General features: G+C 39.9%; 2 protein-coding genes across 8 annotated transcripts in view; both read right to left on the bottom strand.

Moving 5' to 3' along the window:
• Positions 1-743: 743 nt before the first annotated feature.
• On the bottom strand, positions 744-3108 carry rassf10b (Ras association domain family member 10b). The gene is made up of 2 exons (XM_088371136.1): positions 2195-3108; positions 744-1897 (listed from the first exon to the last, which is right to left on the bottom strand). Exons 1-2 carry the CDS (start codon positions 2891-2893, stop codon positions 1379-1381), a joined length of 1218 nt encoding a protein of 405 aa, XP_088227262.1. The 5' UTR covers positions 2894-3108; the 3' UTR covers positions 744-1378.
• Positions 3109-3428: 320 nt separating this feature from the next.
• Positions 3429-24060, bottom strand: part of tead1b (TEA domain family member 1b) — a 36236-nt gene continuing 15604 nt past the window's right edge. Inside the window, exons 4-15 of one of the 7 annotated variants that reach the window (XM_088371130.1) lie at positions 18782-18846; positions 15392-15454; positions 15239-15301; positions 12699-12710; positions 11745-11876; positions 11425-11468; positions 10413-10474; positions 9823-9947; positions 8903-9076; positions 7401-7541; positions 7171-7323; positions 3429-6703 (exon numbers count right to left, since the gene is read on the bottom strand). In XM_088371130.1, coding sequence (XP_088227256.1) covers positions 6590-6703; positions 7171-7323; positions 7401-7541; positions 8903-9076; positions 9823-9947; positions 10413-10474; positions 11425-11468; positions 11745-11876; positions 12699-12710; positions 15239-15301; positions 15392-15454; positions 18782-18846 — 1148 coding nt within the window. In that variant the 3' untranslated portion in view covers positions 3429-6589. Of the gene's footprint in view, positions 6704-7170; positions 7324-7400; positions 7542-8902; positions 9077-9822; positions 9948-10412; positions 10475-11424; positions 11469-11744; positions 11877-12698; positions 12711-15238; positions 16258-18781; positions 18847-24060 lie in introns of all 7 variants that reach the window. The other 6 variants (XM_088371128.1, XM_088371131.1, XM_088371132.1 and 3 more) reach the window with 6 other exon arrangements.

Raw genomic sequence — 24060 nt, forward strand, 5'->3', positions numbered from 1 at the left:
GGAAGTGGAGGAAAAACACGTTCACTTTGAATCTTGGTATAGTATAGTATAGTATAGTATAGTATAGTATAGTATAGTATAGTATAGTATAGTATAGTATAGTATAGTATAGTATAGTATAGTATAGTATAGTATAGTATAGTATAGTATAGTATAGTATAGTATAGTTGTAGTGCTCTCAATGGCGTTGAACCACAAATTACTCTTAATGAGATTGTTTTTGTTGAACGACAAATTGCTCTTAAAGACATTGTTTTTGTTATTTTAGTAATTTTGGGGGGCTTTGCACCTTTACCTTTCACATTTTTATGTCCCAAATTCTAAACGTCTTTTTTACCACACTTTACTACACATGGTAATTTTTAAATAAAAAAAAGCCTTGGTCATATTTGGTTTTGGTTTTTTAACAAAAAAGCCTTGCACTTTTTACAAAAAAAAGCCCAACTATGTATGATCCAAACAAAAGCCTTAATATACATGGTCGTTTTGTTTGGATTAGGGTGAAGGGTGAAGGGTCAAAGGTAAGGTGTTAAGGGTCAGGGGTCAATGGTTAATAGTATCGTATAATGTTGTCAAGTCAAGTCTAGTCTTGTACAGCACAGCACAGCACAGCACAGCATAGAAAAACACAGTATTATAGGAATTATATACTATAATATGAAACTTTGATTACGTACAGGGAAGCAACACATTTAGAAAGACATAATAATACACAGTCACATTGTTTGTGTCATGCCAAAGTTTTATTATTCAAAATTTATTCTCATTTTCATTCATCTATTTTATATTTTTTCACTTCTTGTCATGTGTAGGACAAAGTTTTTTTGTTGTTGTTGTGTGCACAAGGTTTGTGTGTGTCCAAAAGATTTTTTAAAAATGCTTAAAAAAAGTGCATTTTTTTGTATTACTTTTGGGGGGCGGGTGGTAACCATTTAGAAGGAAACAACAAAAGAGTCTCCATTGCAGGTTCTCACACCCTTTGTCTACATGGCGGACTGAGCTTCGACGAGAGGAGTACTCCACTTTCTGGAATGCACTTGAAGTGGCCTCAGACATATTCATGTAATCAGAACATGACATTTGTGCAATTCCATTCAGTCACGTGGGAAAAAGCCAAGACACACACACACACACACAAACACACACAAAGGCTTAACTGGTCTAGGTCGAGAGTAAGAGACATGGTTCAGAAGGTCCAGTTTTTAGTAAAAAAAAAAGTGGTCCTGACTGGTGTAGCTCTGGAGTCTTAAACAAAGTTCAGGTTGGCTCAGTTGTAGAGTGAGCCAGGTAGCTCCATGGCTCAAATTTGACACAGACAATGGCCAGGCAGGGCCATATCTACTGTAAAGTTAGAGGCATGATTCAGGCAGGTCAAACTCTAAACCAGAGACTGGCACACAGTGAGGCTGTCAGACTCCTGACTGTGGAGGGAGCTTAAACCTGTGTCTGAGTCGTCATCATTCCCTCTATGACATTTGGACAAACCTCGAGCTTGCTCTACCCACTCACGCTTCCTCTCCAAACTGCTCATCATCCTCCTCATCCTCTCAGCTTCATCTGTCCCCCCCTCAGTGTCAGCCCCGTCCTCCGAACCCAAAGAGTTGATTTTCTCCAGCAAATCCCTCATCTCCTCCTCGCGACTGCTGCAAATCTGCCGGCTCAGCTCCAAATCGCCCCTAATAGCCTCCAAATCCGAGTGGAGGCGCCGGCCCACGTCCAAAGTTGCATCCAGCAATCTCCTCAGCCGTTCCTTCAAAAACATCTCGTCTCCTCCTGTAATGAAGGATGCTGAGATGTCTTCCCCACCTCCTCGCCTCCAGTGGTGGTTGAGCGCCTCCTTCATCTGCATGGTAAACATGTTGGTGAGCAACTCCTGCTCCCACAGCTCCCCCTGACACTGAAGAAACAAACGACAAAGTACTGTGACGTTCAGCTGCAGCAGGGTTGTCCTATTTATTTATTTATTTACTTATTTAAAAGTACAGTACAAATGTAATGGGGTGCAATTTCTGACACATGCCAAATCTCTATTTACAAAGAATTTCTATTCATTTCAGTGGGAAAGGTTATTTTGATGGCCAATGTTACCCAAAGAAAAACCCCCAAAACAACAAAACTTGTTTACATTCAGAGTGACCTTTCTGGAAATCATTTAACCTGTAAAAAATTCTGAAGAAAGGAGCATCAACCTTACCATGACGTCACACAGGTGAAGCAAGCCTTCCAAAGAGCACGGCTCTTGGCTGGAGCCTTCAGCTGCTGCATCCTCAAATAAATGGGTGTTCTGCACATAATTGACGCCGTGAGTTAGGGTCCGATCCAAATGCACTTTGGCCTCCCGCCTTCCAATTTCAGCATCCAGCTGTTGAATCCTGAGAGCCTGCAGGCGGATGGTGCGATCCTGGGAGACCACAAGATGCGCCAAAGCCTGCATCTTATCTGCACCAGAAAAAGAAGCCTGCTTTCTCTGCATCTTCTCCAACTTTCTGAAAGCTTTCCTGACTATCCGACGCTGCTTGTGCGGCGGGACCTCTGCCAAGGAAGAGTCCGGAGTCCATTTGGACACAAGGTTGGGTTTGCCAAGCAGCACCACGCGCGCCTCTGCGCTCCGGGCCGCCTCACCAAAGCTCACAAGCACGAATCTCACCCGATCCCGCTCCTCTCCCCACGCCACCCAAAGACGCCAAATCCTGGTCCGGTCTGGTAGAATCCTCTGGAGGCCCCTCCATTTCTCTGCGATGCAGTAGCGATGCAGCAGCATTGGTTCAGGTTGTTTTATATCCTCCAGGAGCGCTTTGACCACATCGGCGCAGGTTGTGCGTTTAGACAAGCCCACGACGAACTTCTCCTCTGCGCACACCCATACTGATATCCTCCGCTCCACGGAATCCATGATTATTATTATTTATTTCTATTTTTTTTATTCGTTACAGCCACTCTACGCTCTACGTCATTCAGTCTTCAAAGTAGTTGCTGATGGGACACAAAGTGGAAACAACTTGAGTGAGCAGTATCACGTGACTGCCACCAGCCCTATTAACACAAGGGAATGAGGGATAGACTCGATGACGTTAGACCAGTGGAGGCACATACAACAAAGATTTTACAACATAAAGATTTTTTTGGAGTTGGCTTCTTCAATGGTGCAAAAGGTTTGAAAATATGCATCTTATTTTCTTTCATTTCACTGAACTCTGGCAACTAATGTCACCTCATGGGATGATTGAAATGTCACAAGAGAAATGTCACCCTCTGGTGTTAGACGGTTTTATTACCTCCATTTATTTCGGTGGGAAGCGGCAGGACTAGTTGTGCAAGCACTTGGCGACATCTACCGTTGAGCTGTGGTAAGACAACACAATAGAGAAGAAAAACTTGCGCTCGCATACAAAGTACTGGAACTCAAATAAAAAAAAACATCAAAAACAGCAGTTTTAAGTTTTATTTAGCTGCAATATTGCATACATAAAAATGATCTAGAAAGCTACAAAATATCTAGTATTATCAAGAAGGCATCATAATGTTACAGCAAAGACAAGACCATCATAATAATTATGCAAAACATAGAGAGTAGAGCCTATTTTTTTTCTTCCTTGCTCCAACACGTTACAGTCGTAGATAAGAAAAGTTATCACACATCTGTACCAAGAAATGCTTGGATATAATTTTTTTTTGTACAAAACACATTTTTACATGAACAAGTGTGCACACAAAACAAACGTGTGAGCTATGTGAAGTAAAATCACTTTAAAGCCACAATTTGATAATGATGAGAAACCAGAAGGGTACCAGTACCTGATTCCTTGACAAAAAAATACAAAGAACTGCAGATGCCGTTGCAGCTCTGAGTCAAACGTATTAGCTGTTTCTCAATACATTTTTTGTAATGTTTTAAATGTCAGTTTTATACGACAAAAGGGTGCAAACATTCGTGCCTCCAAAGGCATCAATCGTGTCGTCGTAGTGCTGAAACCGCACATTAACGTGTATTGTACCAGCAAACAATGAGCATCTCAATATACAGACCATGTTAACACGCAACCATACAACTGCGTACAAGTACAAGAAGAAAACAGGTACAGATCAATACGTGAACAGATACACAGTCAAACAAAAGAGCACAGTGTTCTTTAGACTGTGGTGGCAAAACACTGATTGTACATTGATGTGCATCCACCACAGATCCTTTTCTCTTGAAGAAACAGTGTAGATGCATGAAGCTCTGGTCCACGCTTTAACTTTATCTTCAAATGTTTATTTCAAAACCTCACCTGGTTTTAGGGGATGGGGGGGACAACTTTCAGAAACTCATTTTTAGTTTGACACACTTGAACCTGCAAGTGTTTTGTAGTGTCGGGCCTGATTGAGATGGGTTTTTTGAGGCTGAGGCTGATTACGATATTTGGCAGAATTTTTTTTTGACCAATCTTATCAGCGTACTTACAAACACCTTAACAGGGATTTGGAAAGATGGCTAAGAATAACATTCTGTTTGCCTTTACTTCCTGCCCATACCTACTGGATGCTTGCTGTTGCATGAGGAGAAAGTAAAATTATATTGACCTTTAACTTCAGCAGATTTAGCCAGCCAATTATTTGGTCAGGCTCTGCTGCAGTCTTTTAAGCTCTTGAACATGATGCAATTTTACCTTGTAAACATCCTTAGTGAAATCCAAAGATGAGTGAACCATCAACAAGTGGGCAGCTTCCCCCCTGGAAAGCGGGACAGTCCTTTAAGGCATGGATGGGGAATCGGTTCAAGTCCCGGAGCGGTACCTATGTCTTTTAATGAACAAAATTTGATGCAATTTCTTTTCATCAAAATGCAACGCTCCTATTTTCCTATTGTGACGTTTTGGCTGTACACAAAAAGACCATTTCTCTCACAAATGTGCCTAAATCATAATTATAACTTCTAATTTATTAGAACATTCAAATCAAAACAATATGCTGATAAGACAATTATGATTATTGCAAAGGAGGGTCTTAAGTTGCTCACGGGAAAAGGTCAATTTCAAATGTGTAGTTTTACCGTATTGGTAGGCCGTACTTCTGAGGTGGATGGATTATCTCGGCAAAGGAGAAGTGCTTACTAACACAGATTTGTGAACCATGCTTGAGTGAAATGGACCTTTTTTGTACACAAAAAGTCAGCTCAGTACAAATGGAAGTAAATAAAAACAAAGTTGTGTTTAAGGTTTTGTGTAAATTGCATTTTGAGCATTAAAGAGGAAATGTCAGGTCCTCTAAGGTTATATTTGTGGTTATAATTACACACGGGCCCGATGAAATGCTCCGTCCCCCACCCTTGCGTTAAGAAAAGGCAATGTGGTGGTACTTGGTTCCATCTCATTTTTGGTTTAGCAACGTTTTGTTTTTGTGTCAGGTTGAATTGGAAATTGTAAACCAAAGGCACTTTTTGCTACCACGCACAACACATTTAGAGAGTAGTGTGGTTGTTTGTTTTCATCTTTGACCATTACCACAGGCCATTCAACGAGAATTCATACAAAAAAGCTGACATTTAGCGAATATGAATTTTATAGAGAAAAATACAACTTCTTATGCAGTGAATCTCAAAATAAAGACGTGTACTGCTTTTGCCTGTATCAGCCTGACTTCAAATTAGACTGCTGGATTAAGATGGACCACATACGCTAAGGCACTGTACTCTTAACACTTTGGCAGACTGTATCGGGACCCTCTCACACCACTCCAAGGAGCGGCGTGTTTACAAGGAGACGGATCACAGTTTTAGTAGCGTCTCACAGCTGTAGCGTGTTTAAGGCTTGGGGGCGGCATAGGCCACGATAACGACGGGAATGTAATGTGAGGCAGCGACGCTCTGACATAGATCATGCTACTCGTTTACAGGGGGAAAAGCTGCAAGGGAAACACAGCTTGCTGTTTAAGATAGTGTGATTACTTAAGAGCAATAGAAACAAAGTGCTTTTGGATGAGTCAGTTGAAGTCTTTAACCTGTCAGAATTAACTGACAGAAACAGGAATGCTGAGGAGGTTGGAATGTTTCCCTAAATTCACAAGGAAAGGCAGCAAAGTGAGTGTAGTGTCTCGTTTGTTGTGCTTCAACAGGGAGAATTATTCATTTATGAAAAGAAATGTAGTGAAATTTAGTGTCATAATATTTTGTGTCAGGTTAGTTTCTTTGGAGCTCTATGGGCAGCAGGTCTTGTACATCTAAAAAGTATGCTCAACACACTCAAATATTACACAGACCACATCAGGCCACTGGCACAAAAAGGCCAATAGCATATATATACACCCACACATACACAAAAGTAGACAACATACAATTCCATTGAGCAAATAAAAGAAGTAAATTGTGTATGTAGCCAGCCTACATGATCTCTCAGGGAAATTTCCTGCAGTGGAGCCGAGAATAACCAAAGAAAAGAAAACACCTGTAGCGTAACTCATAGGTGCAGTCAAATGACACAAAAGCAACACAATGATAAGAAGAGACTTCAGGTAATGACCACAATGTGTTGTCGGTGTGACTTTGAGCGAGAGGCACTGCCACTTGTCTGGAGGTCAGAACGTATGTGAGGAAAAGGAGAGAGGGGCCCATTCATTCTTTTACCAGTCTGTAGATATGATGCTGAGCGCCGTGCTCACTGTTTGACACTTCAAACACACACGCCATGCAAAGCAGCGTCTCCTGTGTGTCCCGATTGGTCACCACCTGCGAAAACAAAAACACACAAAGACTGATTGAATTTTGGAGCCATAATTCCATAAGGCATGTTTGGCGCAATCATCAAGCTTGATAAAAAAGGCATTGCATCAGGAAGTGAAGGCATTGCATTGTCTTAAAATAAAGAATATTTATTTTCTCAAAAGTGCACAACTGTGCCGCTGGCCAATGCCACAATTGAAAAAAATCTTTCAGAGCAAATTTGTTGACAAAAGTTGTTGAACAGGCTCCATTATTTATCGAGGTTTCAATGCTTAAAGTAATTTGCTGTAATCGATTTCTCTGTATTTTTAATTTCACGCTGTCAATCTTTGTCTTGTTTATGACCCCATTTTTGATACATAACGTGTGGACAGACGCGTATGACGCACACCCACACAAACACACACACACACACACACCACCATGTACATGGTCTCCAGACAAAGATGAGGAGGATGAGTGTCATCTCTTACCAATAAAATAGTAAAATTCTCCAGCACACTGTTCATCATGTACTTCTCTGGCAGGTGCTTCAGTTTATGGATAAAGTTGATCATATATTCACACATGGGAGATCTGCTTATTCTGTAGACGAAGCGCCCATTCTCAAACCGTGCATATTCAGTCTGAAAGAAAAAACAGAAATGTAGCAGAATTAACGAGTACACACGTGACATTGTTGAAGCATCACAAAAACACTCACCTCGACTTTCTCCACCACCTGCTTGCCGAAGGAGCACACTTTAGTGGAGCATGTGATGGTCATGTTCTCTGAGCTTTCGTACTGACTGGTGACACCGTAGAAAGATCCGTTCTCGTCCTGAATGTTGCAGTTTAAGTCGGCCTGAGAAGCACAGCAGAGCATTTTTTGTGATGGCATCTGATGAGTAGGTGGAGTTTCTGAAAGGTTTTTATGTCAATCGACAGAGCAGACATATTAGGTTTAACGACACACATAATCTGACGGGGATTACATAAACGAGATTTTTGAGAGACTTTTTGCGCTGTTGTGTGTGAAAATGTTTGGCAACTCATAATAGGACCTCAGTGTTCCGTTTTTCTGCCACATTTTCATGATAACTGAGTGATCTTGTTGAGAACACCAAAGGCACATAGGAGTGATCCTGACCCAGGTCCAAAATATAGAATAAGAAACCACCATGTAATATAAATCTGCAAAGAACTGTGCACGCTATGAAAGAAGCCAATCAATATTCGCATTATTTGGATAATAGAATAATGAAGATACATATACTTCATATGAAAGCAATCCCATGATATCCATTGTGAAGACACTGAAGAGGATCAAGCAACATTAGACGAGTGATTTGTAAGATTGCCCGTCCATGTTCCAGAGGGCCGCCTGTCTCTACACCCCGCGCATCCTGTTAATTATGGCCACAAAAAGCGCAGACGTCCGCCTCCAACATTCTCCTCCTTCATTAAGCAGCGCAGTTAGACATTCATTATTGTGCAGATTCTGCCTTTCATTTGAAATTTAGATTGGCCGGTCACTTCAAAAGGAATGTGAGAGGACTTGGTCCAAGTACATGGTCTCTACTTTGTTGGCCGCCGCTAGTTAGCATTTTGCATCGGGGAGGGAATACGCGCAATGTTTAAAGAGCCATTATGCAGCGCAACAGGGTCACGCCATTGTTTGGGAGATATTAGACTGAATTAGCGAGGGCTTTGATCAAAAGCTCTCCTGCTATGCCCATCCAAATATAGCCTAACACATAGTGTAAACAGTGAGAGCACAATCGCTTCGAAGTAGACTACTGACACTCACTGAACGCAACCTCCGACATGAGGGATAAATAAATAATTATCTACACAATTTTGTTTGATTGACATTAATGAAATTGTCTATTATTCCAGTTGTAGGTATGGAACGACCTTGCGTCAAACTTGGGAGTGTGTCTTAAAATTACCTTATTTCAAGTGAAACAGTCTATGCAGTTATTCATTACTGACAAGCAGCTATTCAGGTTTTGTTTTTGTTTTTTTTTAAAAAAAAAGAACATGAGTTGAAAGAAATTTTTTTTGATGCTGCGATCTTTAAAAATGTGTCAAACTAAACCTCATCGTGATATTTTTTTCAATTGAACACTGTCAATTACCGCAGGAACAAAAAGGAAGGAAGAAGTCAAAGGCATGCACATTCACCACGGGCTCGAATGGTGGAATTATACAATTCTCACTCACCCAAAACTTTATAAGGAAAAAGGAATTTTGGGGGCCCTTTCCGTACAGCTCCTTCAGTCCTCCTTTCTTTTCAGGAAATTTGTCATAAATCTGCCGAATGTCCACAGACTCCAGCAGGGCGTCGCTGTAGGAATGATTTGTCTGTCCGATATGCACAAAGAGGTGCTTGTTGTACTGAAAGGACAAATAAATAAAATATGTCAGCTAAAGCCAAGTGGTTTTCAATGAGGATCTATTCAGTGAACAGTTGGTGAGCGAAGCTCTCGTTTTTTTAACAGAAGATGACTTCATTGAAAACAACGATTAAGATGAAAGTAATGAATATTAGAAAGAGATAGTTGAAACTGTAGCTTTGTCTCATTCAAAGGTACGCAGAGATTTGTATGAGTGAAGCAAGTAAATTCAGAAAATAAAGAGCCACTGTGGGAAATTAAAAACAGCAAGAAAATTGATTACGCCAACGTTCAATCTCTTTAAGACCCTATAAAATCATTTATTTAAAAATAAATACACAGTGGCAGCAAAAGATTGAACAACATTTAAATTTATGAGAAGAGTTATAAACTTTATTACGTCCATAAAGCAGATTGTGGTGGCGGCTTTAGAGAAGCAACCACTTAAATGCAGACAGCTTCTATGTGGTATTGAATGCAGAAAAAAAAACATGCAAACATTGTTTTCTTTTTTTAACGCAAAGATTAATTTATGAAGTGTGTGCGGGATACGCAAATAAAAAAGGGTTGGCAAACAGCGGAAATAGGAAAACAATGTCCCAAGTTATTTCCTCTTTTTCTGGTCACCAGATGACTTTCTTGGGAAAAGTCCAAGTGTATTTAGAAAGAAACAAAAGGCATAATACGAGGGGAAAGAACACCATGAGAAGCTGATATTTTATGCTGTATATTTACTGATTTTCTCACCGAGTCTGGGTCTCTCTGTTGCTCCAGAAAGGCTGAGAACTCCACCAGTCGCAGTTTGGTTGTACCGATTGAACGGCCCTGCCACGCCGGTGCTGTCGGTGCAGACGCGGCCGTGGGCTCGTAGCCTACAGTGACAACAGAATAATGACACTTGTTAAAACTGACTATCATTGATCTCATCCTTTTAAAGAAAAAAATCATGCTGCTGTACTCTTGGGAAAATTATTTTTACAAAACCCGAGACCAAGAACATTAGCGCTCTGACTCGCACCCAAAATCCCAATTCCCTTATTAAAGTCATATCCAGTTCCAGCCTTTGAGGGTGGCTGTCCTGTCCATTTTACATGCCTCCCTCATCCAACACAGCTATTCAAATGATCAGCTCCTCAGCAAGCTCTGAAGTAGCCTGATAATGATCCTGATCATTTGAATCACTTGTGTTGGATGAAAAAGGTTTTCTGAAGATTTTTCAAGTTTGAATTTTAATTTTTCGCTATTTGCGAGATGGCATGTTCCCTATCCCTAGGGACTAGTGGGGGTCAATCATAATATCTAAGTAATATAAGTGTGTTGTGAGGAGTGATCCTCACTTGAAATTGCTGTTGTCACTGCAGGCTGGATGGGGTAGGCTTGCTGGCTGAAGGGCTTGATGCTGCAAGAAAAATGCAACAAACCCGTGAAAACGTGACCTTAAATATATGAATGACACAAACACATACACACATGGTACCAATCGACTAAATAATGAAACATTATTTTTTTCCCTAGAAAAACATGAACTTGACAAAATTACTATAATAATACAAATCTGATTCAAATGCACTATGATGAAAATCAGTCTTTGGTCCTACCATATTAATATAACAAATGAACAAGAAAAATGATGGCAGCCTTAATGAGGCAATCATTTCAATCAAACTATTTCTGTAATTGTCAGTGTGACTTTTCCAACTGCCAGTGGCAGTTTTTAGGAAGCATTTATTTAATGTTATTGACGTCCAGCTTGAGGTCTACGTACTAGCAAGTTTTTGTCCCCATTCGTAAGTCTATTCAGCAAACTAGTGGAACGTTTCAGCTGTTTTTTGAATTGCATGAGAATTGGCATTGTTTAAGTCTTTTTCCTGTTTTTTATGTTACTGGGTTTTATCTTTACTGTCTATGTTTTTATACAGTACGTCTGATTGTTACTTTATGATAAGCATTTTAACGCTGCTCTGGTTGCTTTTAAAGTGATCTATAAATAAAGTTGAGTCGAGAATTTGGATCAGTGCTCCAGCACAGAATTGTATATACATGTTTGCCATTCTAAAGTGTTTTTAGTAGATCCATAAACTGCGAGAGAGAGCAAACTTTTTTTACAATAAGTCATAAATTGGTCAAGACTGAGCATGCGCCGAGTTTCAGAGTAGACCGTGTTTTTTTCTTGGTTAATTATCTCTTGGATTTTTAGTTGACTTTCTGTAAATTTCAATTTGTTATGAATTTTGTCAGTTTCATGGTATATTGATAAACATTTTTTTTTACTCTTTAAAAGAAGGGCAGCAGTGTTTTTCCCCCACAAGTGTAACTGTGGAGAACATCTGAGAAAAGTATCACACTTACTCTTGTGAGGATCCTGGCTGACTCGATATCATCCCTTGCCATATCTAAAGAATTAGAAACAATCATGAATAAGATATTAATAGACAACAAAGAACAGCCAATTGTGAGCTGCTTTTGTGGCAAGATGAAAATGGCTCTGTGTTCTGGGAAAGAAGTTATCTCCACTAGCACTCCTTCTGATCATGTGCTTATCTGATTGGGGCAGTTGAGCAAAGCCTAGTGTGTAATGTGATTTGGCCCCGACGCGGGTCTCATGGCTGCCCTGCGTGAAGCTGAACAGGACTGATCAATAGTGGGGTGTCTGCGTGCGAGGCCCTCACCCCTGCTCCGGGGAATGCTGGATGCGGGATGCCGGGCAGTCCCAGCTTGTTGTGAATAGCCGTGGCAGAGACGATCTGAGCTGACGACATGGAAGCCATGCTCTGGAGGGCTTTGTCCTTCACCGCCTGGTCCTTTAATATCAGACACAAAAGGCTTAGTGCTCACACAGAGAGAAGGGGGCAATGGGTGGTGGTGGTGGCGGTGGCGGGGGGTGCATGTTGGATAGGTAGCAACAGCCACAACCCAGTAAACACACTGAAAGCCCGAGTGACCTCTCAAACAACACAATCGGGTTAAAAAATGAGGCAACAGCATGGCTTTTCAAATGTGAGCTTTTTTTGTTGATGGAGTGCACCCAAAAAAATGAACAGGAGGCTTCCTATTCACAATAGTGAGTGGTGGTATGCACTTGAGCCAAAGTTTGCTTGTTGACAATAAATAAATAAATATGTATATATGTATATATAGATGCTTCAAGGTTTCAACAATCGGCATGTCAAAAACCGCAAAACATCTAAAACTGTTTTGTTGCATAAAACTGAAGGATGCATGTTCCTCTTAGCAAAGAATTTCTTTTAAACCTTGACTAGATGTAATAAAGATGCTGTGGAGATGTGCATATTGAAAAGTGAAATCAAAGTTGAAAAGTGAAATCAAAGTGACAGCTAGAATATTGCCTCTTGATCTGGTTTGATGAAAGTGTGCATTCAGAAAATTGGGGAAATTTATTTGCAACATTCTTAGTTGATTGAAAAACCTTGCAACACAGTGACACTAAAAGGTAAGCATGCAAACAGCCGATGCCGGCTATGGGAAGACAACAGCAGGGCAGCACAAACAGGGACACCAATACATTGGAAAATCCTTTCACCAAGGCAAAATCACAGGCACACAGCAAGCAGTGGTGGAGAAAAGCCAAGCCAAGCAAAAAAAAAAAAAAAGTCCATACTTACCATACTTGTAACCTAAACACACACAAAAAACATAAGGTAACATTGCTTTTAATATACTAAGCAGTATTTTGTTTTACTTTAAACATTCCAGCACATAAATATACATCAACATAAATATTAATTCCAGCAATGATGACAAATTGGGAAGCGTTTTATGTGGACATATAAAACACAAATTAAAAGTAATAATAATAATTCTCGTAATTTTATTTATGTGGCAGATTCTCAAAGGCTTTATTATTTCCTTCTTAATGTCCCTAATTCCCCTTTGCAGTTTTCTTCTGTCTGGAGATGTTTGACATCATAAAAACCTCTTTATCATTTAGTCTCATCAATTCGAATCTGAAGAGCATTTGAAAAAGTCATGCATTTTCTTTTTTTTCCTCTTTAGCCCAAAATAAACGATGTTCATAGATCATAGCCTTGTTACTTGTTTATATCACCAGTAGCAAAAATGCAATCCTTAATCCTACATCCTAATACGGTAAATGCTATTCTGGTCAATATAGTCTAAGAACGGGTAATGCTTGAAGAGCAATGCACAAAACTCAACATCAACAAAATGAAGATGTTTGTGCACAAATGAGCTACAACTTCTATGCCAATGTCCTGCTCTCATCTTGTCATTATTTGAGACAAAAACAAGAGTAGCCTAATGATTCATTTTCACTGAGTTGCCGTAGACATGACTGGCAACAGCAGGTTTTCATTGATGACCACCCTCCCTCTTCCCCGAAAAAAAGGAAGGCATATACTTGTAGATCTCTTTGCCACTGGAGTCTAATTTGCTTTAAATGAGAAAAGACAGGGATTCATACAAAAGCCGTCTGTTTTTCCTCACAGGGCTGCCTGCGCTTCTGAAAGAGCATGCATTCATGTGGCTGCGTCACTCTCTGTGGCTCTCTACACATAGACACACCACAGATTAACGAGGCGTCATTACTGGCTATGGAATACTGGAAGTGAAACAAAAAAAGCGAGAAAGTCAAAATGTATAGTATTTCACCCGAAGGAGAAAAGGCAGAATGGAAGTATCCGTTTTCATTAACTTAATTGGTTCTGGTTCAATTTCATATGCCCTCCTCATTAGTGCATTTGGGTGATGTGTTAATGTTCGTACAAATAAAAGAAAATCTGATGAGACCTCCCAAGAAAAATAAAAAAGGCAAGTGCACGCCGCAGTACTGTGAGAGCATTGTTGGATTATCAAATAATAAAGGCAAGTGCACGTTACAGTACTGTGAGAGCATTGTTGAATTATCAACAGGTTGATGGGAAGACAGAAAGCAGAAGGCGTTTCACTAAACAGCCATTCTGCACTTTGAATGTGAACTGCTGAGCCCTTGACAGCAGATGAAAGTTAGATTAAACTGTCAAATAAGGGCATGCTGTCATTTTATTTATTCATTTACACACACATCCCCTGTTCTGCCATGCCCCTTTAGAGAGCAATTGCCTCAGCGCTGGCCCCACATAAAACAGCGTAGCATAGAGTCGATTGAGAATCTGGTGGCTTTACGTCATAAGTTAGATATGTGTCAACCACATCAAAATCATTGTAAAGAATGTGCCCAAAGTCACTATGCACTTACCTTTTCCTATTTTGTTTCAGATATCATTCAGACAGGCATGAGGCCGGCCATCAGCATTTATCAACTGCTTAAGCCGTGCAGTTTTTGTGAGCACATTTGCCAATTTAGACACTGGGGCAGCTTTTTTCACCTGGCAAAAAGTTTGGTCCCTGACAGTTCTGCGCTACATGGAGAAGCTTTATGGCTGTCACACTGCTCCATCAATAGTATGATTTACACCATCAATGGCAAGAGTCTCGAAAAACGATCTGTTCCTGTCAACATGACGTGGTGGAAAGCATGTTTAAATCATAACTGATGAAAGCACTGAAACTGTTGTCAGGGATAGAAACAGAAACCAATTTCTCAAAACCTAAGCAGTGAAATGCTGATGGCCTCATTCAGCCTGAATAAGATCCGAAACAAAATAGCAAAAGGAAAGTGCACAGTGACATTTGAGTCACTCTTTATAAGGTCCAATATTTGGTCCTTGATCCTATCATATTATACAGGTTCCAATTTGGGCTTTAGCATGATGTATGGTGAAATGAACAGTCCTACAAAATTTGGTAAATTAATGTTGCTTTGCAGGTAAACTCGTTTCCAGTATTTGCTCATCTCAGCCGGCTATCCTTATATATGTTGGCATCTGTTATAATGTAATGAGCAATTGCTCGTGCGTCAGAGATTGAAAATATTTTGCCATATCTTGGGGATCAATTAGTTGTGGGAATGTGAGAAAATAATTCATGATTATTGAAATTATCAGGTAGAATCATACATAATCAACGCAAGAGAAAACAGTATAAAGGTGAGTTGGACTAGCAAGGGTGTTAGAGACAATATAGAGAAAGTCAATAGCAAATTTGAGTTGGGGGGGGCATCAGGTATTAGCTATTCCCTGTGGGAAGAGGGAGTTTAGTTCAGACGCACAGGAACAAACAGGGCCAAAAGCAGAAAAGCGCATACCTTTAGCTTGGAATGAAATTCACGAGATTTCCTTCTGGCTAGAACCTGAATGTGACTAGACACCTGCGGGGTAGGGGAGGAGAGGAAAACAAAGGAAGAGCCTGTAACCATAGCAATGAAAAGCCCCCTGTAACTGGGCAAAGCCAGACGTACCTTAATGGCAGCTTGGATTTCTCGAACTTTCTTTCTTGCTAAGACCTGTATGTGACTAGACACCTCCATTCAAAAGAGAAAAGGGGAAAATAAACAAAACGAGAACACACGTCTTTGTCAGGGAGACAAGGTGCAGGTCAGTGGCATCTCCACACAACACACCGTGCTAGCATCCAATAAAGCATTATCCTGTGTGTCGTCGTTACTTAAGTGAGCTGATTAAGGAGGATGCAGGCCCCTTTAGAACACATTATAAGCACACAGATGTGAGCCGCTGTGTACTGAATGTCAATTGGTTAGTTTCATATTCTTGTGGGAAATGGATGAGGCATTTCACTGGCCAAGTTTACTTCCTGTGCAAAATATGGTGGCATTGTTTATGGAATCCTATCGAACGTTATTATGTTAGCAGGTGTGAGTCAAACAGGATTTCTTATCATCAGTGGACATTATGACCTGTTCAAGTTTACAGAACAGGAAGTTTAACAAGCCTTGATAACTGGACACAATAGAGGACTCTGACAAATGATATGAAAATCTTGACTTGGGAAGGACGGTAATATTCTGTAAGTGGGCTCCCTTTTAAATCCATAAATCTTATTTGGAAACTTTTTGGTATGGAGTCGGGGATGGTAAATTTTCATGGTTCTTTCCATACTCACATCATTGAGTAGTCATTGCACCTTGACTAACAAGTGACCTGATTGAGGTTTTGGGAGATACAAGCCACCGCTTTGATGATTCTTTGCTTTGATTTGTGAGCACATTTTTTCCGTGTCCACTGGACGGTGGCAGCTAATTCAACTCAACTCACTTGACAAAAAGCAATTTGACAGCTAGGGAACAGTTCTTTAAAATAGAGGCTTCTAGTTTTCCATCAAAAAACAACATAAAAAAAGAGAATATCACATTGTGCATTTAAAACAATCATATAACGTAAGTTAGGAAAGTCCGCTGAAGTGCGGCAACACAAGTAGGCAAACAATATATAGAAGCAATATTCTTTACCCTCATTGAAAAATAACAAAAATTACTGTAGCTTATTCTAAGTCTGCATGTGAGTTTTACATTCCCCTTTATTATTAGGTTACTTGTGTATGGCTGCCCTTTTCCATTCTAAACTGTTGTAATTGTACCATACCGATACTGGAAATGACAGTGTTCAAGGTTGTTTCTGATTGGTCAGTAACAGGTTTTGGTTAAAGTACAGGGCCACTTGTTCCATAAAAAAAACTCGTCATGAAATAGAGGATTTGTTTGAATGAAGGCGCCATTAAAATATAAGAGCTAGATAAATAATTTCCATACTTTTCCTATCAATAATATGAGCTATAATTTGTACAACTGTGTGGACCAAGTGTGAGTTGAAAAGCAGAGACACAACCAAGTCTTTATTTATCAATACTTTGATACATGGTCCAAAAGTCACTTTCTACATCTTCTTCATTTTTAATGGGACACTCACATAATCTTTGTTAATTAACTGGTTAATTTGAACAATTTTGTTAATTTCATTTTCAAAGCACATACAAACCTGATTTGTGTTTTATAGCTCTCAATTATGTATGTATTTGTAAAATTTATGATGTAGCAATTAAAAATCAGTTACAAATGCTCCAACCTTGTGCACTGATACTATACCATCAGCCTGACATACACCTTCTGGTTAGGAGCAATGTCAACCTTGTGCAGGCTGAGATACACGCACAAGTTGACAACACTTTTGGGTGACTACTGAGCCAGCCGTGGCTTAGAATTCAGTGCAACCACCATCCAAACATTACATTAGCAGTCCCGTTATGACTGTGTGAGGTGACTTCAGGGACTCCTTGTAAATAAAAGCGAATGTGTTTATGTCTCGGCACAATATTGTAAAACAGATTACTAGGGAGATTAACACTGGCTTTAGAATGCCAAAATCTGCATTGGAATGCTTGAGTCAACACACACTATAGGAATGAGGAAACTACACCTATATACAGTAAGTGGCACCAGATTATAAAGCCTCGTTTCCACTGACGGTATCTACTCCACTCTATTCTACTCGGCTCTACTCCACTGCCACTATAGGGGAGCCCCTCTTCACCTGGCTAGTGACATGTTACTGTGACCGTAGCTAGCGCGTACTGGAACATTTCGTTCTTCGTGGACCCGTCCAGCTGCCTCTGCACAGCTTCGTCAGCTAGTAATGTTAAAAAGATTTGCGTCTCTTCAGAAGTCCAAGTATTTATTTGCTTGGAAAGCATTCATTTTTCCTTGCTTAGTTGTTCACTGTTAATGGTGGCTGTTAATGGCAGCTGGTTTACACAGCCGCACATTCTTGTACATTCTCTCATTGACCTCTAAAATATTTGTCATGTTTTAGAACCGGCCTACTTTTTTTTTTTAGAACCAAACAGGAATAGGTACCCCCCCAAAAAAGGTAGTAGAGTGGAGCTGGGTAGATTTGTCAGTGGAGACTAGGCTGAATGCAGAATAGAGTAGTCGATGAAAACGACAAGGCTTATATATAAATTGTATTTGGGGGGGAGAAAAATCCAGACCAAAAACAATAAAGCTCAGATTCACACCCAAAATCTCAGTTTTCCTAATCGTGTTGAAGTCTTTCATTTCCTCTACTTTCTTTTGCCACTGGACAAATATTTTTGGTGAATTTAAGTGATATTAAAGTGATTATAGTCAAGTAGGCCATTGTAAACTACAAAAAAAATAAAACCTTTCCGTAGTTGGAAGCAGGAATTTTGAATGCATTTGTTCGCTGCAGTCAACATGATTTGGGAAAGGGATTTTGGGTATGCGGTCTAAAAAGAGTTGCATCGGCGCATCACTAGTCTTTAACAGATGTGAGCGTAGTCTGTATTTCAGCACTTTGGTTGAGAAACATGAGCTCATCTGTGGTCAGAGGTGTGCATATAGCCAGCTGAGGGCAGGATGCACTACCCAACACAGACGAACACTCTCTAGTTAGAGATGGTACCAAATTATTAAGGCCTAGACTTTCCCCATTAATAAAGTCTTCTACCACAGCCAAGTGCATGAACTCTGTGATTTAATTTACAAGGACAAGGAATATTTTTAGTAACTGTGGTTACTTCCTTTTTACATGACATATCATTGATGCTCATCATGTTCAACTGATTTTGTCAGATTAAATTAAAGGTTACAATTTGAGCAAAGGCTGGTCATGAGTTCATAGAATTGTAAAGGGGGAACATGACTGATGTTTTCATCTCCAAATTCACCGCTTCTAAGGCTCTTATGTGTGTTTCAAAGTGGAACTAAGAGTGACAATTTCAGAGACGTCTAAATCCATGGACATCTGTTCATGCGACATGGCCGTGACAGGGGGATTAGTCCGCTATGCAATGGAGACAGTCTCTCTCGTCTTACCTGCTTGCGAGTCCTCGTCTTTCCAGTCCGAAGCTTGATATATCTGGCAATCAGCTCATTCCGACCTAAAAAACAGAGTGGTCTAAGTTGACACATGCTTATACCAAATTGGGTGGGGTTCATACTAAAATGAGTTTGAATTACACAATTATTGTTCTGGGTTGACTGTGTGTAATATATTACACTGTATTTTTTTAGATGCGTTGTCAAATACAGACAATAATGGCAAAAAACACAAGATGCTGCTTTTGCATAAAAACACTACACGGTATTAGCATTAAAAAAAAAAAAAAAAAAACAGCTCCGGGAGCCCAGGCCCTCAAAGTAATGTCATTCAATCTCATTCTGTTCAAAACACAACGAAATGAAAGACATGCTTGTTCAATCTATTACATGGATGAAATGGGCTTAAAACGGAGAAGATCTGACTGGGTCCTAATTAATGCACATCTTTGTACAGATTTCCAATTAACAAGGGCTCGAAACATTCTTGTGCCCTCAGGTCTGCTCTAATTGTTGTCACAATGCACATGACCCCTGCTTAGCCCTTTCATATGTTAATAACATGCCGCCAAACAAAACTATTAGACAAATTATATGTTGGGGGGGCTCTAATTATGTGTCCAGCTGTAGCTAAGCAATGCCAGCGTTCTGATCTACGGTTCTATGAAATATACAACCCCCGCCTGCAACATTTTTGTTCCTTCACTTCAATATCAGCTAATTCTCACCACGACACCTGAACAAACCTCACAAATTCTCGTATTATGGTGTATTCTATTATATAATTATCAATATAAGATATGCATAGCGAGTAGTAAATGGAAATATTAGCACATACTATGCAGACACAATTCCTATACTATTCCGTTTTGTGGCAAGTATATCTAATTCTATCCAAAGGAAGGGGAAATCACATATACTGCACTAGCTGAAAAGCAAATTCAGTGCAACCATGACAATGTAAATATGGTGTGAATGACAATCTATTTTTAATGTTGGGCAGCCACGCGCCGTCTCCTGAGAAATAAATATCAGGGGTTTTGCAGACTGTCTGTGTCGTGAGCCTGTAAACTTTAGCTGATGGGTAAAGATTTCAATAATTCACACACTCTGGAAACGTAACATGACAATAGAAGCATTCATGCAACCTCCTGATTCTGAGATCAAAGCACACAAATGGCCAGCTGAAAGCTTGCTTGCTATTGAATAATTCATTCTTTTCACTCAACTGGAGGAAAGAAGCTCAGTGGGTCCAGTGTTTGTACAGGAAAATAACAATGGCTTAAAAATGTCTCTAACATAATTCTGGCTTTGCGACCTGAAATCGATAAGGTGCAAGATCGGTCCACATATAAATTGAAACAGGGGAAAAAATAAAATATGGCAGAAATGTTTCTTCACATTTGTAAAATCTGGACAGCTGAAGTTGCATATGAGAGATTTTTTTGATTTTGCAGAATCAGTTGTCCAATAATGCCTTGTTTTGAGGAGCCAATTTCAGAATCCAGCAGAAATTAAGAAAATTTCTCGGGTTGCAGTCAAGTGAGGCCATAAACACCATCACTATATATACTGAGCAGGGCCGAACTGTACGGTGACATTACATGGATCAATAATAATGGCTGCCTGGGCAAGTTAAATGTCAAATGGGGGTAGTAAATTCACTTCACCGTTGGGGAAAGTTGTAAAAAATAAAAATAAAAAAGTGAAATGGGGGGGGGAAGAAACGACTGTACAAGATTACATGATTTTATGATTAAAGTAGATAACATGAGCTGTCAAATGACAAACAATAAACCAAAGTTAAGCTTGATTGGTATCTCAATTTTGAACTCACGGTTTGATACACTATTAGATTTTTAACATCGAATAAGAATCAGTTTTATTCATCACACACACCAAGTTTGACCTCTACATTTGAAAAACGTCACATGACACACATTAACAAGAGGATAGCTGAAGAAATTCTTCAGTCTTGGTTTACATTATTTTAAACTAACTTATAATTATCATTATTGATGTTATTATATTTAAGATTGGTAGCACTGTGAACTAAGTTATTTTCATACAAAAATATGATCTGACTTCCATAGGTAATCGGGTTAACGTGCCGTAGGAACGGAGTTGCCGATCCCGTGCATGAAAGGGCTATAAATAGGTTTTGTGGCACATCTGTGAGGCAAATGGAAAACAAGAAAAGCAAGGACATAAAATGTCCCCAAGGGTTCACGTACAGATCTTGAAAGCAATATCACAGAATACAGAGTATAGATTAGGATTATTAGGATTATGATGATTATGACTATGATTATTATACAAATAGCCAACACTTAATATATAAATATATAATGGCGTTTTCAGTGCTGACAGGTTACTGAATCTACACTTTTGTGACAGATTAGTGGAGACAAAGAGTCTTTCATTACAGGTATTACTTTACACTTTTTAGTTCTATTTTTCCCGCATCTGTGAAGACTGGTACCTTGCTTTTAAATAAAAAATCATTTTCAACAGGTTCGACTTACAGGCTTACTGTCTACATAGCTTTTTCTCAAACTAAGCTCTGCCCTTAGTTAGTGGGGGGATTCGCAGTGTAAGTAAAGTCCAGCAGTTGAACCAACCCTTAGAGAGGCCTGAGAAAATTAACTCTTAAGTGGCATGTTCCAGTCCCTCAAAGGTGCAAGAAATGAATTGAAATTTGATTGCAAGATCTCCAAGAAGCTGTTTGACAGTTCAACGACTGGAGGAAGCCGATCAAGTGAGTTTCCTTGTGAATCTCGATAACTCTGGAGGCGCTAGGAAATATGAATGGCACTCCACCCTCATCTGCACAAAAGGATGGTGGCTCAACAGTCACTAGGCCGTCCCCAAGTAGCCCATTCCTCATTCAGTCAGAAATCCAATTTGGCTACCAGCATCTTTTCTTAGGAAGCTGAGACAGGGCCCCTCTGTTGTGAATAACAATGAAAAACATTGTGACGTTTGCTGTGGACCTACCTCAGTAATGCCACACCCACAGAAAATGAAGCAGGTGTCAAAATAAAATAAAAGGGGTTTTTTTTGCCCGATAAAGTGGCGGAGTAAGGCGGTTTTGGGCTTTTTGTAATAACACATCTTTGAATTCCAAAACGAAGACATTTGTAACACGACCCGACTATTTTTGGTCAAGGCATGCTAAACAAATAACGGTCTTGGCTCTGTCCTCTGAACAGCAAGAACGATGCTTTACAGCTCTGTTGCAGCTTTTTTTCCCCTCCAATTTTGAAACATATCCATTTCCTGTACAAGCAACCCCCTCTGTTATTTCTAATGCAGGCATGACCACAGTCACATCTGGGCTATAGCACAGATCCTGGCTTGAAATCAGCTTGTAGATAGCTTGCAAGTGGTCTGCAAGTGTGCGGCTTCCAGCACTTTACTTGACGGACACCGGGCAGCCTCCCACATCACAGAGCACATCTGCCACACTTGCTGGCCTGTATGGACTACCCTATCAATATGCCTCTTTTTAAATCTTTAGAAAGGACACAGTACATTCTAACGACAAGCAAATAATTGAAAATGGCACACAGCCTCTTGATTGTTATTTACTGCTTTTCTGCCAAGTCAGCACAACGAACAGCCAATTCCTCCTCTCGCATACCAAAAGAACGGACGATTGTTGCTTCTTGTTATCATAGATGACCAAGGAAAGTAAATGTGACAAATTTACAAAAGTAATTACTTACTCATTTTGTGTAACTTTCCTGTTTGTAGATTGGAATTGTTGATTAAAAGTGGATACCGACCTGTTTTTTTTTTGTATGATACATTGTTAATATTCCAAAAGAACATTGACGACGTATTAATCCCAATTAGACAAAGAAAAAAAAAATCCCCTTCAAATTAAATCAAGTTTAAATTGAATTTTGCCATGCTAGGACAGAGGCTTCACCCAGAACTAATCCAAAGTGGACATTTGGCAGGAATTTAGGTTAAACTTGGGACACTCCATTTCACACGTTAATCTTTCTCCATCTATCCATTTTCGTTGTACTCTCATCTCTTTGAATCTTATGAGATCAGGTTAAGATCAATACATTTGGATCCTTTATGGCCAACATACACATGATAGCAGTTTACTTATCTGATTTATGAGTGGCATGTTTAAGCCTTGGCAATGCCTCTGCTTTCTGAGTGCTCTCAATAATTCATTACTCACACATAGGACTAATTATTTCGTGTTTATTAACATTAATTAATTGTAGCACAAGTGTGTGTGTACATGTGTAGTGTGTGTAGGTACGTGTTGTGTGTAGCAGAAGGGGTGGTGCCAACACAGATGGAAGTGACAGATGACTTACGGGTCTCATGCTATAATTAACGGGACAACAAAGCAAATTAACAATATTAAGGTAATTGTCGAAGGTCTTTAGTGATAGCAGACGCGCGGGGGAACTCTTTTAAAAGCATTATCAATGTAACGCCACAGTTTTGCCAAAAGCAAGAATTGAATTCAGCAAGATCTTTTAAGATGCAGGGGTGGGGTAGGAGAGGGCAGACAAGGCAGTGATGCACAGCAAGAGCAAGCCTAACCCTAAGCACAGCAAAAGCAAGAGCAAGCCTAACACAAACCCTAACCCTAAGCACAGCAAGAGCAAGCCTAACCCTAAGCACAGCAAAAGCGAGAGCAAGCCTAACACAAACTTTTTTTTTTTTTTTCTTAAACACTTGAATGACATTTGACTGCACAGCACTTTGTTTGTTTCGGCACTTTGTTAGTATATAAAACAGGAGTGGAGCTTCTTACAAGCCCTAGGCTTCGTCTCCCTCCTTGCACTGTTATTTGTGCTAAACAATAAACTAAAACTAAACCCTAACCCTAACCCTGAGCACAGCAAGAGCAAGCCTAACCCTAAGCACAGCAAAAGCGAGAGCTTTATATGGATATTAGAACTACTACCTCAGTAGAAACATTTAAGACACGTTTAAAGACACATTTCTATGAGATGGCCTTTAACTAACTTGTAGTGGCCGATTTGGCCGGAGTTTGTTTTGTTCTCTCTGCCCACCCCCTCCCCGGCTGGGGATAGCGGCTAGCTGGATTCTCGGGGACCAATTCAAGAAGAAGAAACTGCAGCTCAACCTCCTTGAAGACACTGCCAGGACAATCGAGGGCACCTCCCGACATCCATTTTTTTTCATTGATTTTCATATTATGTATTACTTGTGCCCTCTCTGCATCCATTACAACCTGGTGATCCTGAAAGGGGGATCCTTCCATCTGTGGTCCCTTC

This window comes from Syngnathus floridae, chromosome 3 (genome assembly GCF_059516105.1).
Source record: "Syngnathus floridae isolate MCC-2025c chromosome 3, RoL_Sflo_1.0, whole genome shotgun sequence".
Lineage (NCBI taxonomy): Eukaryota > Metazoa > Chordata > Actinopteri > Syngnathiformes > Syngnathidae > Syngnathus > Syngnathus floridae.